Source organism: Falco naumanni, chromosome W (assembly GCF_017639655.2).
Source record: "Falco naumanni isolate bFalNau1 chromosome W, bFalNau1.pat, whole genome shotgun sequence".
In the NCBI taxonomy this organism is placed as follows: Eukaryota; Metazoa; Chordata; class Aves; order Falconiformes; family Falconidae; genus Falco; species Falco naumanni.
In genome coordinates, this window is record NC_054079.1 from 15,527,617 (window position 1) to 15,545,974 (window position 18,358).

At 40.5% G+C, this 18,358-nt stretch overlaps 1 protein-coding gene across 1 annotated transcript in view; it reads right to left on the bottom strand.

Moving 5' to 3' along the window:
• Window positions 1-700: 700 nt before the first annotated feature.
• The window catches only part of LOC121080418 (GTP-binding protein Rit2-like), a 36,425-nt gene continuing 18,767 nt past the window's right edge, over window positions 701-18,358 (bottom strand). Inside the window, exons 2-3 of the mRNA XM_040578437.1 lie at window positions 13,634-13,825; window positions 701-1,292 (exon numbers count right to left, since the gene is read on the bottom strand). Coding sequence (XP_040434371.1) covers window positions 1,014-1,292; window positions 13,634-13,825 — 471 coding nt within the window. The 3' untranslated portion in view covers window positions 701-1,013. The remainder of the gene's footprint in view (window positions 1,293-13,633; window positions 13,826-18,358) is intronic.

An 18,358-nucleotide genomic window follows, 5' to 3' on the forward strand; every position in this document is an offset into this window, starting at 1 on the left:
GGTGATTGGTTAAAGGTTTCTGGTCACGCGGGCGTCCGTGTTGCTGATTGGTGAGCATGCTGCATGTGCCTGATCAGAGTGTGCCGATGAGAGTGTGCTGATTCCGTGGTTCCCAGGACTTGCTCTGCACCTGGCTTCTAGTTTGTGCATAGCTTGTTTTCTTTCTCACACTGCTTGCTTCAAAGACAATTTGAAGTTGCTCTGCAGCTTCAACTAACAGGCCTGGGTTGTCCAACCCGGACAATGGTAACATATGTCCTCGGTCTTTTAAAAATCCCTCTACACTTTCCTACCCAAACTATTCTATGATTCCAATGCACTGCATTGTCTGCAGGACATGGCACCTCTGCTAGCCAGTCCTGGTGAGTGGGTAGAGAAGACAGAGCAGTGAGAAGCCTGGGAGCCTCTGGATGGCTGGTGCATGACTTGTGCTATGCTTGCTAACTCTTCCTGCTAAATGAAAAGAACACAATGGGTATAGGGCTACAGTGTCAAAATTGGGAGCCCCCCAGCGTTCCCTTTGGGCCTGGTTCACACACATATTTGCACACAGACACATGCATGTGGGCTGAGCGCAGTCTAACCCTAAACCTACATGTGAATGCAAAGCTGAAGGTCAAATACTAAAGTCCTTAAACAGTCAAAATGTCCATTGATATCAATGTTATTCATTCCTGGGATGGTGCAATGAACCATGCATGTAGAGAGGAGGCAATAAATGCATCCCTTGTCCTAGAGCTGGTGGAAGCTGCTTCTGCCTTGGATGATGGCTTAACTCCTAGTGTTCAAAGACCAGCCAGGGACCACAGGTGAAAAACCACAGTATTTTCTCCACTCAGATTTGCAGAGAAGGGATGAAAGGGTATGCTAAGTGACTTTATCTATAATACAGAGGAACCACAGGGCAACCATGAATTGGGCTTTCAGGGTGCTACTTCTGCATGAGGGCTGAAGGGAAGGAACTCCAGGACCTAGTCTGGAAGATGCTGTGTCAGTGCTGTCTTTTTAAACTGTTACAGGTTACTGTGGTCAGCTCCTGATGGGTGGCTCATGGGGAAGTGCCATAAGGTAGTACCTTCCTTTTTTTTCTTCAGAGATCCTTTTAGTTTCCACCACAGGCTATCCTTCCTTTTCATCTTCTTCTCTACCATGGGCAGTGAGGACTCTTTCCTTCGGATTTCCCTCACTAGTCCATGAAAGACATCATCAATGTAGAAGCGGAGGACAGCTGAAGTCTCAAAAAAGGAGCAGGAGTATTTTCTGGCTAAGCTCATTCCTTCTTCAGTTGAGACCTATAAAGAAAAGAAAAGTCCATAAATATTGCCTAATGCACAGAGCATGAATCGATACGAGAACATTACAGTATGTACAGTCTGACTTTTTGGATACTGCAAATCACTGACCTTTAATTTTATAGGAAAATATTCTAACAGCACCTGATGGAGAAGATTCAAGAGTGAAAGGATCAGACTGAATCCATGAGATATTTGAACAGAGCATACAGGCAATATTCATGTGCTCAGCTATATTATTTCCCTAATACTGATGCATCAATTTTTCCATGCACTTCCTCTCTTTAGTGCAGTAAACTTTTAGTTTGATAGTGCTGGTACCTTTATTCCATAGATTGGTACAGAATATATAGAATTAAGGTTATAGAAAATCCCTGTTCACCATTAACCTAATCCTCAAGGCAACTTGACTCTTTAAACAGAGCTTTCATAGCTTAAGATTTTTCAGTCACATTAATTTCTGAACATGCCTTGAAGTGTTCTGGTGTTGGCAAGCCTGTAATCTTACCGCTTAGTTCATGCCTGAGATGTATGAAGATCCAAAATCTATTTGTTTTTCAGCTCACCTCCCCTAAGTGACTTCATGTACTTATTGTTCTCAGAGAACATGGACAAAATGTGTCTTTGTATTTTGAGGAGCTGTAAGGGGAGAAATCACCAGAAATCTAGAGGGAACCAAGGCAGCTGTTTTTAAATTTGCCTGCATGTTGAAACAGGGGTCTTACTCCTAAAATTTCCATATCAGCTACCTCTTGGCTTTTGACCCGCCAGCTTCTGAAATGGAAGGGTGCTCAGCATGCTGATTAACATCTGGTTTAAATAGTTTGAATGCTTATCATAAGAGCATAACTGCCGACCACTTAAGGTATTTTTCATGTTTCAGGAGTTCAACCAGTAACATGTAGCAAGGCTGCAGCAAAACAAGGAGCAAACCGTATGAGCTTCTAAATGCTAAGCCAGGTTTCCAGCTAACAGGCTATCCATCCTTTTCAGTCTCTGAACATAAAACTGAATGAATGAACTGTATGAATACCATGTATGGTGTATATTCATCCATTACTGGATGCGTCAGGGAACATCGCCACAAAGGAGGAGGAAAAGGCTGAGGTACTTAATGCTTTTTTGCCTCGGTCTTTAACAGCAAGACCAGCTTCCCTCTGGGTACCCAGCCCCCTGAGCTGGAAGACAGGGATGAAGAGGAGCAGAATGGAGTCCCCACAGTCCAGGAGGAACCGATTAGTAACCTGCTCCTCCACCTGGATGTGGGGCCGGATGGGATCTACCCAAGGGTACTGTAGGGAGCTAGACAAAAATCTTGCCAAGTTGCTTTCCATCATTTATCAACAGTCCTGGCAAACTGTGGAGGTCCCAGTTGACTGGAGGTTAGCCAGTGTGATGCCCATCTACATGAAGGGCTGGAAGGATGATCCGGGGAACTTACAGGCCTGTCAGCCTGACCTTGGTGCCAGGGTAGGTGATGGGGCAGATCAACCTGAGTGCCATCACACAGCACGTGCAGGACAACCAGGGGATCAGGCCCAGACAGCATGGGTTTATGGAAGGCAGGTCCTGCTTGACAAACTTGATCTCCTTCTACGAAAAGATGACCCACCTAATGGATGAGGGAAAGGTTGTGGACATTGCCTACCTGGACACTAGTAAAGCCTTTGACACTGTGTCCCACAACATTCTCCTGGAGAAACTGGCTGCTCATGGTTGGGGTGGGTGTGCTCTACACTGAATTAAAACCTGGCTGGATGGGCGAGCACAAAGGGTAGTGGGGAATGGAGTTACATCCAGCTGGTGGCTGGTCACAAGTGGTGTTTCCCAGGACTCAGTGCTGGGGCCAGTCCTGTTTAATGTCTTTATCAATGATCTGGACAAGGGGATTGAGGGCACCTTCAGTCAGTTTGCAGATGACACCAAGCTGGGGGGGGGGAGTGTTGATCTGCTGGAGGGCAGGAAGGCCCTGCAGAGGGATCTGGACAGGCTGGATCGATGGGCCAAGGCCAGCTGTAAGAGGTTCAACAAGGCTCAGTGCTGGGTTCTACCCTTAGGTCATATCGATCCCAAACAGTGCTGCGGGCTGGGGGCAGAGCGGCTGGGAACTGCCTGGTGGGAAAGGGCCTGGGGGAGCTGGTCGACAGCTGGCTGGACATGAGCCAGCAGTGTGCCCAGGTGGCCAAGGAGGCCAACAGCATCCTGGCTGGTGTCAGCAATGGTGTGGCCAACAGGACCAGGGCAGCGCCCATCCCCTTGCCCTCGGCACTGGTGAGGCCGCCCCTGGAATGGCGTGTTGGGTTCTGGGCCCCTCGCTCCCAGACAGACCTTGAGGGGCTGGAGTGTGTTCAGAGCCAGGCAGCGGGGCTGGGGAAGGGGCTGGAGCACAAGTCTTATGAGGAGCAGTGGAGGGAACTGGTATTGTTTAGCATGGAGAAAGAAAAAGAGGTTGAGGGGAGACTGTCTTGCTCACTACAACTACTCAAAAGGAGGTTGTAGCCAGGTGGGGTCTGTCTCTTCTCCCAGATAACTGGTGACAGGACAAGAGGAATTGGCCTCAAGTTGCACTAGGGGAGGTTTAGATTAAATATTAGGAAAAATTTCTTCCCTGAAAGAGTGGTCAAGCATTGGACCAGGCTGCCCAGGGAGGTGGTAGAATCACCACTCCTGGAGATGTTTAAAAAATGCGTAGATGCGGTGCTTAGGGACATGGTTTAGTGGTGGGCTTGGCAGCGCTGGGTTAATGGTTGGACTTGATGATCTTAAAGGTCTTTTATAACCTAAATGATTCTATGATTCTATATTCAAATTTTAGGACAGAAATTCCAGCCTTTCATTTTATTTGTGTATCATGATTTATTCAAGTAACTTTCCAACTATCTGAATAAAAAGGCAAAAAATTCCTTTGAACTGTCTTGTGAAAGGGTAAAGAATAGGTTATGAAAAGTCTTGATTGCTCCTGTCTACAACAAAACTAATTTTGGCTTTCATTTTTCTTATTTCTACCTTCATGTACCCAAAGTGCCATTTATATCTATTAGGGAAATTAACCCTGATGTTTGAAGATACAAACTCTTTCATACCTACCATGGGAAAATGCCATTTATGCTCAAGTTATGACACCAATTCATTTTTTTCCATCTGTCTGTAAAGCTGGACACAGTTAGAAACAGGATTTGAGATGAAACAGAAAATCAGTTCATTCCAGCCTGAAGGGAAGTCTGCAGTGAGCATCTACCTGCCTAACACAGACCACACAATTCCTACACATCACCTTTGCATGGAGTCACACACTTTGTAACATTAGCAGGATCATTCCTCTACATTACAGTCATAATCCTAATTTAATTAAGAATATTGTAAGGGTAAGCAGGGAAGTTGTATGCCAACCTGAATAATACTGGCTGACACAATGAAAGATTGTTACCACTTTCCAACTGCTGTAATTACCAACCTTTAGCAAAAGGATATGGGTAGCAATATGGTCCTTATTTTCCTCTGGGCAGCTGTGTAAGCAAAATGCGTGATTCAATATGTCTATTGGGCACCATTGAGTAATTGATTGTCTGGATAGAAGACTATTTTGGTCTATTTTGGACTTTATAATAATTTTTTCCCTTGCTATGCCTTGTTTGAGCTGAAGAAGGATTTTTTAAATTATTATTTTATTTTGTTAAAGACACTGCAATTCTGTGCAAATGATTACACAGAGCTGCAGTTTCAGTGAAGATTTTATACATTCATTACCTAAAAGGAAAAAAAAAATCCACATAAATTGAAACATCCTTATGTTAAAGAATGGTAAGGTTGTAAATATAATTAGAGTGCAAGCACAGCAATACTCAAATATAAAAAATTGCCCTTCTTTTTGCTCTGTGATTTTCCTCGTCTTTGTTCCTCTAATTCCTCCTTTTTTTTTTTTTTCCTTTTCTTTTCTAGGATGCAAACTATGTTTTCTCCCACCTGTAAAGAAGAACAACTACAGGGAAGACATGCTATGCTCTGTAATGAAACAAGACTGCGAAGAGCTGTGAGGATGGGTGAATACTCAGGAGAAATAAATTGTGCAGAAAAACTTCCTCACAGTCTCTATGTGGTCGGAGGCTTGTGATGGCCAAATTTGGCTGAATTTCTATAAAAAACCGACAAAAGTTCTGTTTTGGACTTCAGCTTCCTGCCAAATTACAGAGACAACATTAAAGTTATTAATGGCAATAGTTCATTTCAAAGCGTGGCATTTTTCTAAAATCTTGCCCTCAGGAACTGATTAACTGCTTTGGTGAAATTTTATGAACTAATTCAGCATGAAGAGGACACCTGGCACAATTTCAGGATTTTCAGCTTAAGTTTTTCAGCTTCAAGGCTGAAGACAGGCTTTTCTAAAATCTAATGCTGTCATAATTCCCATTACTGCTTCCAGCACCAATGAAAATATATAGTGATTTAATTAATCTGTTTGCTGAAGCAACTGTAAATATAGAGATATGTCTAGAGGAAAACCACATTTTTCTTTTGGTTCATAATTCAGTCAAGGTGCTGGACACCTCTAGAATGAGAAACAAGGAACAAAGCCCTTGATGAGGTCACTGACGCCCACATAATTCCAGGGACTTACCTTGTTCCCATCTTATTGCTAGAAGAGAAACTATATCATAGAAATCCATCCCAGATCTGCACAGCTCAGTGACTTGTCAACAAATTGTAGCTCCTGCAGGTCTGTATAAGTAGAAGATATGATCTGTCAGTACGACATGGACAGACAGGTCAGGGAGCGAGGTCATGCTATTGAATATATATCTGGGAAGCAGAGCTTTACATCTCATCTTTAGAATAACCCTCCCTAATTGAATCTAGCATTGTTTCTCAGAGCATAATTCTGGTTATCTTGATTCCAATTCAGCTCATTTCTTTGCTGGTAAACCTTAAGAAGGTATTGAAGGTGGAAGACTGGTGTAATGAAGATAATGAAAAATAAAAATTTAAGAGCTGGCAGGAGCTTCCTGAGTTTGACACAAACTTCAAAAACTGTGATTGGGCAGGGTTTGAATCAGGACTTACAGAAGCAGGGAATGAAGCTTGCAGTGTAACCAAAGAGCAAGATTCCCCTAGAAGAACAAGTCCATAAAATGGGCAGTGAAGCCTCATGACCATGATGTGTTGATGCACAATGCAGCTGCTCACCACCGGCTGACCGATGCCCAGACAGTCCCCAAGCAACGATCAGTGACCCCCAGCCAACCCCCCCCCCCCACCCAGTTTATATACCGAACATGACATCCCATGGCCTGGAATACCCCTTTGGCTAGTTGGGGTCAGCTGTCCTGCCCGTGTCCCCTCCCCATTCCCTGTGCCCTTCCAGCCCTCTCACTGGCAGGGCCTGAGAATCTGAAAAGTCTTTGACTTAGTATAAACATTACCCAGCAACAACTAAAACCATCCATGTGTTATCAAAATTGTTCTCACACCGACTCCAAGACAGCACTGCTCCAGGTACTAAGAACATTAACTCTATCCCAGCTGAAACCAGGACAGGGGGGAAAACAAGATCAAGTGGAAATCAATTCAGGCTGAAAGAAATGTTGAAGGCTAGGCTTTGTCAGAAACCAGTGTTTTCTCTTTCTGGCCAGACATTCAGTATAACTATGTTTCAGGTCTAAACAAATGCACACTAAAAGCAAAAGTAATACAGAAACCCTTGGTGTTAAAATCTCTAGTTTCCATCGCCCTCAACATAAATATTCTGCTTTGTTTTAGAATTTAAAATGGATTTTAAACAGAATTATTGCTTAAAAATATAATGGTGAAACTTTTCCTTTTTCAAACATAAACATTTTAACATTTATGTATGAACCCTTTTGTAAATGTATACACTGTGGTCATCAATTTGATTTGGCCAATATTCCACTAGAATTCACAACTGTTTCCACTGGCAGAAATCATTATTTTTCATTCAACCAAATATGTGCACCTTATGTTTTTTCCTTAGTCCCTGGGGAAGCAGGCACCTCTTTTCAGCAGCTTGAGCAGCAAACGAGTAACCTGCTACAGAAATATGAGAGGAGAATTTCATGTCAACACCATTACTCTTAAATCTATTTGGAAGTCTTCAGAAGTAATTAGTTGAACAAACCTCACTCTGACTTCATGGCAGGCAGTTCTGCAGGCTCAGGTTTGCTGGCTTTCTAGATTACAAGGTTAGATTAGATAAAAGCTGCCATAAAATTAATCATTATCACGAGGGTATTGCAATTAGTTCTGTTCCTCTTTCTCCCTCCCAGAGTTACATGGAAAATGGCATCTCAGAAGAGTTTTCCATGTTTTCCTCCCCACCTTGTCACTCTGTGACACTTTTTACTGATTTCACACTTAAGAATTTTTGGTGACCAGAATGGGGTCTATCGTGAATGGCCATGGGTGTAGGACAGGATTAGCAGGCTGGCCCAAGGAGAAGATGTGGTCTCGATGTACTTATGCACTGACAGACTGGATACCAGGGTAATAACACATAGCACAGCCCTACTGTAAGAGTCGGTCTAAAGAGAATGATATTGTCTCAACATTGCTAACAGAGACCTGGAGATGGAATGTGGTCCTCATGGACACCGAGACCCAGTGACCCTGAAGGAGAACTGCATGGTACGAGGAGTACTATGCCGCTCCTTGATACCCAGCACTGGAAGGAACAACTATGATAAGGCCGCATAACAACTGCCCGGAAGATGAATCACAACTGTTGTCATAACAACGAACCAGAACATGTGTGATAACCTTGCTCGAGAAGGCAGAGACTGGCAACAATCCATGGACCAGAGGAGGAGCAACGTGTGTTGCTCAGCATAAAAGAGGACTCCTTAGCAACCGAACTTTGGAGATCTTCCCCACCAAGGATCACGACGATCAGAAGGACAGGTGGGATGCTGCCTGGACCTGGGACCATAGGGACGCCTTGGACTCGTGGCGGTAGCTATAATCTTCTTTCCTTTTTCTTTTTACTTTACCTTTTCCTTCACTTTCTGTCTTTCTACCTATCGTATGCCGCTTTACAGGCAAACAATAAAATTGTGCTGTTTGATTGAAGCATAACCCCTTGGCGTGGTTGCCTTGATTTTTTTGAGCTTCGAGATCATAGTAAACGAACCATCACAAGTCCACTGAGTGGACCATGACATTAAATTGGCATCACGGACAGGATCCTGAGAGACAGAGGTGTGTAGGTTGTATGTGATTTGTAACAGGGGAAGGATGTTTCGTTCTAGCCGCACCTGTCCCTACACTCAGCTGGGTGAGAGGTGTCCAGAAAGTGAGGGGGATGACTCGAATTTCCTGCATACCACACACGCCTAGGACTTAGCACTCCAAACTCTGATTGAGGGCTCTGTCTGTTGGGATCCAACTAAAAGAACTCAAAGTGCAAAAGAGGGAAAGTGCTAAAAAGGGGGGCTGCCCTTGTGTTAATGAGAATTTGTCTGCTCTGCTTGGGAAAGTGAAGGGACAACCTTGTAGTAACTATAAGCTGCCTTCTCGAAGCAGATTTTTGGTCCCTTCAACCATTCGGGGAAGAGAAGGGTGACACAGCAGTGGCTGTGTGTTTGTAACTAAGTCTAGCCTCCCTAAAGTGGGTTGGGTCCCTTCGTAGTGAGAATGGCTGAAAAGGCTGATAAACAAAATCCTTTGTTAATGAAAGATCAGGACATGTTTTACACGTTTCTTGTAAAGTATGGGGCTCGACCCTCTGTACCCGGAGAAGATTAGGCTCGACATAATTGGACAAACTTGCGGAATGTAGTGGACCATGTGACCTCTTTACAGACAAGCTAAAGTTAGATCAGATAAGGGCAAATCTATAGTCTGTGCTATTTTAGGAGCTAGCCTAGTTGAAGCAATCGAAGATTGCCTTAGAAAACGTAGCAATGGAAACAAAATTATAGAATCCCTTGAAAATTTGGTGAAAGTTCTGCAAAAAATGAATTATGACTTAGAACAACAATTAGAGAAAGAAAGGGAAGAAAACTGCTTATTAAAAACCACTCTGAAGGCAGAATGTTCTAAAGAGACACTGAAGCCCTGAGTGAAATAGAGCTGGAAGTAGAGGAAAAGGGTATTCACCCAATATACCCTCAGAAGGAGTTGGAGGAGGCGAGAAAATGTATGTGGAAAACCCTCAAGTGAGACTCTTAATTAAAACAGAATATACTTATCTGAATGAGGATGATGATTATCCTCACATTACAACCAAAGAGATACCATATACTTCCACTGAGCTAGCCAAACTGAAAAGAGAGTATGGATGTCTTCCTAAAGAATCCAAAACAGAGTACGTGGCACATATCCTTAACTGGGGGAGTCAAGGACCCTATGGAAGTGTCAAAGTATTGGGGTGAGTTTGTATAAACCCCCATACCCACTCAGAAGTGTGACTGAGTCCTGCTGGACGCATGGCAGGCTATTTGTTGTTTGCCTGCAAAGGCATGAAGCAGAAATACTGTTGCAGAGGCAGATGTGTATGGGGAAATTTAGATGCTTGGAAGTTGGTTGTGAAAGACTGATGGACGATCTAATAGGATTAGAAAAAGGTTTGAGTTGATTGTTACTAGGTAATCGTGATGTGGAAAAGTTGATAGAAGGAACAGGGAACATGTACAGAAGGTAAGAGAAGAAGAGCTGGGTCATGTTAAACTGGTAGAGGAGACAAGGCAGAGGCAGAGGAGGAATGTCAGGCAGAAGCGAAAGAGTGAAACCTCTCCTATGGGACCTGATCACTGTGCATATTGTAGGGAAAGTGGACACTGGAAGCGAGATTGCCCTAAGCTGAAGAACCATCAGGGGGTTCCAGTGACTGGATTATGAAAATTGAAATAAAATGCACTCTACTGTATTTTTTAAAGATGAATTTGTTTTAATTAGATATCTATCTACTATACAGATTTTAAACTTCAGTAAGAACCTGATGTTCATCTGGGGTAAAGCGATAAAGCTTACCTGAAATAAAAGGATTTATGGTACTTCATATAAGGTGGTTCTAAGTGTTTCTGAAACTCTAGTGACATTAAAAGACATACAGCCTATCTTTATTAATCTAATGAATTTAATGCTAGAAAACACTGAAATTAAAATGGTATCTAATCAAGCACTTAGTGCTCTGTTTTTTACATCAAATATCTATGGGATAAAATAAATATAATACTTAAATATTGCTTAAATCAATGGCTAAAAATCAAATAATGGAGGCAGAATGACTTAACCATTCATGCCCATTCACTTTCCCAGTTAATCTCTAAACACAAAAGAGATCAAATTCAGAAAGGACTGGACACAGCTGCAGTACAAATGGGTGGAAGGGAATGGAGGATGGAGGGAGCCTTGCCACCAGATTGGATATGAACAATGAGATAAGGAGGTTTGGTTTTTTATTCCTCCCACAGTTTTTACACAGTTGTTCCCCCACATTGTTTCAGAGAAAATGGGAAGTGTTTATTTTTTATGTTGATGAATGTAATTAAAACCTGTTTTAAGAAGGAGTACAGACAAACCCATTTCTTAAAAGGTTAAAAATTACAGGCATACTTTAAGTACAACAATAATTTCACTGAAGCCATCAGAAAATAAAAACATTATTTTAAAATAATAAATTTGTTGGTTTTGTTTTTCTGTAATATTTCTCCTAACAGAAAATTGTAATTGCAGTTTAATTTTATTCTTGTCATCCTGTTGATGGATTTGAGGCAAGTGACATACAACATTGAATGTATTGTGTAGGGGATCACGTTCCAAATAAGAGCTTTGTCTGACCAAGCTACTACAGTCTGTCTGATTGTTGCAGAATTGTCATTAAATGGAAATGGTGCCTTGGAATGCTGAACTTAATGTTATGTTTCCAAATATCATGAATAACATTACAGCAGCTTTAATGAATTTCATAGGAGAAAAATGTCATTTAAAAAGCAACAATATGAGCCCTGGTGCCCTGGTTAAATTCCAGTCTGGCTAATTGCATTCTGACACCTACTATTTCTCAGCTGTTTGAATTTTGTATGTGTCTGTACCTCAGTGTTTGTCCATGGATATGTTAGTGCCATACAGGGTCAGCTCATGGCTGTCTGTCACCCCAGAGTTAGTTGGTTACCACTCTTGACCATCCAACCCATAATTACATACGTGAACTTGAAAAGATTCCTTTCAATCTACCTTCCCACAGTTCATCAAGTTACTTAGATGTTGCTTAACCTAACAAGTAAGTATAGATATTACTTATTTCGGTGTTTGTTAAACATATAGCACAACCTCACGTCCCAGTTCTGAAACAATTAAAAAACAGTTAAAAATCAATTCCTGAAATGTGGAGTTCAGAATAAACTGTTTTGTCCTACAGCTCTGCTCCTGCTGGTTCATACTACTTGCTTCTGTAGACATAGTCATATTCAAGCTCTTTATTCAAAGCAGCAGATCTGCACTGTGTCATCTTATTAGTCTTTGGTGTCCCATGGCTCAGTGTCTGGATTGCAAAATATTTGAGAAAACCATTCTGACATTGCCGTACTTGACAGTTGTAAAGGGCTTATGGAGGAAGATTCTGAAGACCTAAATCCCAGCTCATTGAAAGCTTTTAAAAAAATATAGGACCATGATTTGGGATTCCCTTGAGACACATTCAGGCAGAGTCTTCAGTGACAACCCTGAATAATAGCTTTTTGTGTGTTTGTCACATCTCAAAGATACAATTTCTAATATATCCAAGAGCCTCCCCATGTCCTTTAATCTTGAGTATCTTGAGTGCTGTTTGTGATATCCAATTTGGGCATTCATGCACACTAGTTTTCCTGTTTGGGAGAACTGACAAGATCATCAAAGACCATGTAAAACATTTTAATCAGGCATAAATTTTTATATGCATTGACAGTGATTAAAATATAAAAGCCCAACAGAGCCAAATATCACTAGAAGAGCGTCTTCATATCCTTTAATCAACAGAGTAATCCTGAAAATCTCATCTATAGGTAATTCTAGGTAATCTATCATATCCCATTTCTGATGGGATCAGGTGCAATGTCCTGTTTTCTCAGCAGAGCAACTGAATCCACCTCCCTCCCCATCTGTATATAAGTAGCCCAGAAGCTGCACAGATTGGATTGCACTTTGCATATGGCACTGTTGTTTGAAGCCTCAAGCTGCATGTTAAACTGCAGCTGGATTGTCACCATTAAGGCTTTGTCACAGTCTGATTTAGGGAGAGAAACGATGATCTGGAAACAGATGTGAAGTTTTAAATGTACATCATCAGATCATCAGGACTAATTCAGGCTTAACACTGCCTGGGATTTTCTTCAAGTAGATGAAAGAAGACAAAGAAATGGGGAGAAGAGTGACAGGATAAGTGGAAAAGAGTAGACAGGATCATGTGAGCACAGATGCTAATGAACTGAAAAACACCATTTTATTTATCTGTTACATATGTCTGCACAGAAGCCAGTCATTTGAAAGCAATCATAGTGTGTATAAAGACCCTCTTAAGATTTCCATATAGGAAAACTCCCCCCACCTCCCATTTCAAAGTTTCTGCTTAAGAATAAGGACATTTTCTGTTCAGTAACAGGTCACAACCAAGCCGTTTCTAAGATGGTCTCTCTGTAACTCACTCCCTGGCACAAACACACACATCGATACATACAGCAAGGGAAGTGGAGAGGAAGCAAAAGGAAAAGGGAGCCAAGATTGCTACAGACTTTGGGAGTGCCACAGTCAGTGCTCTCATAGTCAAAGAAATCTGCTTTATGGGTGGTGGTGGCTCAAAGCTTGTGTATAAATCAAAGTGAATTCAAGTCTTGCATGTCCCCATCTTACCTGAACACTAATAACACGGCCACTGGCTTTTCAGGCAAAGATAATCTCACATGTATTTCTGTATTTTAACTCATTTTTTTTTTCAGTCTGAGTTTAAGAAACCTTTAATTAAATCTACATATTTATGAGAAAAAAAAAATTAAAACCCTGTATTTAATGGCTGGTAACTTCCAAAGAAAACAGGGTTTTTTTCCATGAAAATCCTGAATGCATCTTTTCCCATGTTGACCATATAGATAACCTCCAACAAAAATAGTGTGATCCCTTTTGAAGTGAAAACAAAGAACATTTGGATGTGATTGGCCAAGGCTGCTTTAAGATCCATAAGATATGAATGAAAAATACTGTTAAGTCATTAATTTATTACCAATCGTAGTGTGTTGCTCTTTAATTAAACCACATCTTGTGCTACTGATTCTTAGCGGTAGTCTACAACATATGCTACAGAAACCTCTGAGGTAGCCAAGGAAAATCTGGCCAAAACCAGCAGATAAGTTGCTTACCTGTCTGAACTCTTCCAGATCTATTTTGTTTCCCACCAGCACCAAGGGGATGTCATAGGTGTGCCGGACACGATAAATCAGTTCCTTAAATTCAGAAGCTTCTTGAAAGGATTGGCGGTCCGTGATGGAATAGCAGATAATGTAGTCTTCTCCACCTCGCATGTATTGGTCCCTCATGGCTGTGAATTCTGCCTGTGGAATAGGATGAACACGCTCAGTAATTTCACAAACAAAATTATTCATCTGTAAATAAAGAAGTTGCTGAAAACTTCTCCCATTCCCTGCATAATTTCACATTGCTTGTTTTATTGTTTTAAATTCTGCTTGCTGAAACTTGTGCATCCTTCTGGGGTCATCATCCTGCATAATACATCACCAGGATTTCTCTTAGGACCTTTTTTTCCCCTTTTCCCATCAAGGGAACTCTAAGAATATGAGCTTATTATGCCAGTGCCTGCATAGAGAAAGTACTATCTTAAGTATTTCTAGAACCTTCTGCAGCACTTTTGGTACACAACGATGACTTGCAGTTGAATTAATACTAACAGGTGCAAAAGAAGAGCTATATTATTGTCTATGGGTCGGAGACAGGTACAAACTCCTTATAAAGCACTCAATTCAAAAGCTCAGGAATATCAAAGTGACATTTATTGAATCCCACCAGCTTTTGAATAGTGCCTAGCAATACAGGAATATAATCTACAAAAAGTCCTTCTCTTTCCAGTGCTCTCAGAGAAGAGAGAGGTTTCAGTTCAGTGTGGGATAATACCACTAAATGAAAACAAAAATTTTCAAATACTGTGAGAATTGGCCCAATTTTCTCCTCCTGCAATTTTCTCTATTTATGTATGTATTTATTTTCACAGCAACACTTCTGGTGACTGGTATGTTTTTTCAGAAGTATTTAACAACTGCCACGTTATACAAAAATCTAGATTTAGTTTTCAAAAACTAGTCTCAGGCACTATGGATGGAGAATATGTTTTAAAGCCAGTTTCTTTTTCAAATTTGTTTGCTCTTCTTGATCACAGCCCAGAATAACCCAATACCATGGCAACAGTCAGTCAGGATCAGAATCCTCCCGACAGAATCAGTTCTCCAGAGATATTAAGATGCAGGAAGGTCTGATAAAGCAAGGAATATACATATCAACATTGGACCATTTCTATGAGCAGCAGGATGCAATATCAAGTCCTGTATTTTTTACTCAGTTGAGAATTTATGCTAGGATTTTTTAAACATTTAAGTTAAATATATATCTATATCTCCTCAGTTCTTGCTGAAAATTGAAGGGAAATAGATTGCTTATGCTCTTTTAAAAGTCTCAGCCTTAAATTTCTCTCAATAGTCACTTGTGTTGATTGATAATACTTCCTGTGAATAGACTTTCATGTTGACCATTATCATTTATTCTTGATGTATCTTTTACCCAAGGCCTTTCTCATATATCATTCAAAATATTTCACCTGCTACAGGAAAAAGTTCATAGACTAAGCTCCAAAATAGCAGGCTAATAGGCATTTTAAGGGTAGGATTTTTCTTTGGTATTTACTAAGAATTTTAAAATCTCGAAACTATCACCACTGGCCTCCCAGGAGAGTTTATTAACTACCAAGCTATAGCATAGAGTGGATCAAGTCACATTCTATCCCATCCTCTTGAAACTGGATGTGTAAGAAGTAGGGCAATGATGGAGAGAAACGCAGAAGATCTAGGAAGTGCTCAGAGCTTCACACACTCCTTTATAGATGGCAAACTAAGAAGGAATTGGGTCACATATCCCTGTTTAAGTCACTCACAGTAAGTGACTTTCTGCAGCATGAGGACTCCCCGGATCACTTCACAGGAATGCTTAATGGCTTTCCTTGACTGCCAGGAGACTCTGGGTTCCTAATTTTACACACTGAATCAGTCCAAAGGGACAAAGTGATCAACTTTTAGGCACTGCCATTCCTGCATCAGTCATTTACCTACGTGTTCTGGTTCATGCCTGGGCATAGTTATGACTTTAGGGATATGAATTAATTTACTTCTGCAATTTTTTATTATGACATGTTATTGCTGCTGATGTATTAGACTAAGCAGCCAAAATATTTTAGTGTCATGTTTGCAGTGATCCATTTTCAGAGGTATTAATTATTCTATAGAAATGGGATTGGGGACATCCACTTGGTTTTCTGTTGTTAATTCAGTTAGTCGTTCCCATTCTTATTTTTTGATATTGACTTTCACTTCTCAGCTTTTTTCCCTTGGCATGATTTCTCATTACAGAGTCAAGGTCTGCAAGGTCAAACATAAATAACCCTTTTTTTGGATTTCAAAAAAAGTGTTGTTTTTTTCTCTGTTCACCAAGAACCCCAACATAAAACATACTAAGAAAAAATAAAAAATACAATTTCCAATAAACATACTATAATGTTTGTAATATTGTATGCATATTATATATACAAGACAAAGGACTAAGATGTAATTAAATCTTTGTTCATTTTTTAATTCAAGTCCTACTTGATTTCACAGTTTATGTGTGTATCTACAGTAAGCAGAACCAAAATCCAAGTTCACCTGGCTTTTGTGGATGTTGAGAGGTAAATGGAGATAAGCCCAAAGGTTTTACAGATTTTACAGTGGTTTCATTTTTATATTTTGCCTGGTTCTCTTATAAAATAAGCAACAGTGTATCTGTGCAGCTGGCACACTAATATCTTTTTTAATTGTTTCCTGATGTAAAAATGGCTTAAAAAATATTCAGGAATTGTACTATATGCCATTTTCTACTTAATAAGGGGAAAATATGAAACATTCCCAAGACAGTAAATGCCATAGGGAAGAGACAGAAGGAAATCACACTTCCTCAAAAGGAAATCAATTCATAAATTAAAGTGAAGATTTGTCATGCTTATAGCACTTTGCAGCTTGACATCAGTCTCAAATACTCTTCTGTATTATGACTAGAACTTAACTGAAAAGTGTGGTAAGAAATCTTTTGAAAAAGAATCACCATTCTTCTTGAGAGAGATGTTATACTTGAGAACAAGCATCAAGTCTGAATAGAAACAAAATAAAACTTTTCTAAAAGTTGAAGGAAGGCAGCATAACCTTTTCCTTTTTCCATTATAATTGAATGCAGAAAACCCCTGATACTAATCCTCATATGATTATATATATGTCTGCTTGTTGAAATTTAGCAAGAAAATGTCTCAATAATTATTTTACTCCTAAATAGATGTCACATTTGCCTTTCATCAGTTATGAGGCATCTCACATGATTTTTCAAAGATGACAGAATGACCTCACAGTGACATAGAGCAGCTCCCTCAATACGCCCAGATGCATCCCATCTTGTGTCAAATTGCACACATCCAGTTTAATTAACTTGTCCTTTGTTGATCCCCTCTAAGGGTAGTGTATCTCTTCCTCAAACTCTCCTGCGAGGCATGAAGACCTGGGAGGCATAAGAGCACAGCTTGCCTGTAAAGTCTGGGAAAGAGAAAGTCTTAAGTATGTCAGTCTTTTCCATGTTCCTCACTGTTAATCCACTCCCTCATTCCAGCAGCAGACTTAGCAAAGGAGAAAATGCTTAACCTTTGTTTTCTCTCTGTCACCTTGATTTATCCTTTTTTATACCACTTTTCATAAAAAAAGCAAGAGAATGCTTTTCATAAAGAGCAATATTTTAAATTATTTTTAAAATTAATATTGTTTCCATAGAAATGTAAATAGAGCTTGTACGTTTTCTTTTTTTCATTAGAGATTAGAATTCTTTCTGAATAAGATCCAGAAGAGTAAATGTAGGTATTGAGCAGCAAAGTCAGATAGACTACACTTAGATACCTAGATCCTCATGAAGGATTAATTTATGGGTTGTTATCAAACAGAGCAGTTTGGATCTAATGTTCAGCTCAGAACAACCCTACCTTGCTGACTGAAAGAATCTAGGAAGGTCTATCACAGAGTTCACTGAAGCCAAGCCTGACTTACATGGTTTCCTAAGTATTTCCTCCTGAACAATGCCGAAGAAAGAGCTCTGGGCTAGAAAATTTGGGGTTTTTTCCAACCCAGAATAGAAATTGTTAAGAAGCAACCACTACCACATCACCATTTTATATCAGCAGAACTCAAAACTGAAGCAAATTCTCCCCAATCCCTACATTATGCATTACTAATAGATAGCGTTGTCAGCTCCAAAAGGAGAAAAGAAGGCGGCAGGGGGGGAAGAGAAGAACTAATTAAAAAAAAGGACACAGGCAATGAGCACAGGTCATCATATCTGTCCCTTCTTTTCCATTGCCTTGTGATGTGTTTGAGGAGTAAATACAGTGCAATGCTTGGAAGTGCAGTCCTTCTCTGCACTCCTCAGAAGTGTAGCGCTTAGAAATTTAAAGATGACACACCTCAGAAACAAAGGTGTCATGTTTTTCAAACTACACACACAGTCCACACATTTTGATGTCTGTTCTTTTTTTTATGATTTTGGCTTGTATATCTGGAAGAGGTCAGAGTCTCCCCAGGGAGGCCAGCCTCACAGTTTGAGAAATGCCACTTTCTATATCTTCTTGTCTTATGTTCTGCTTGACTTTAGAACTGGGAAACTGCTAACAGATGTTCTTAATTAAAGCTGTCTCCCTGATTACCACAGGGGTCATTCTTATTATGACGGCTTTTTTCACATTTCTAGTGAACACTGGTGAAGGGGGTGAGGGGGTGGCTATGATCTTGGAAACAGGC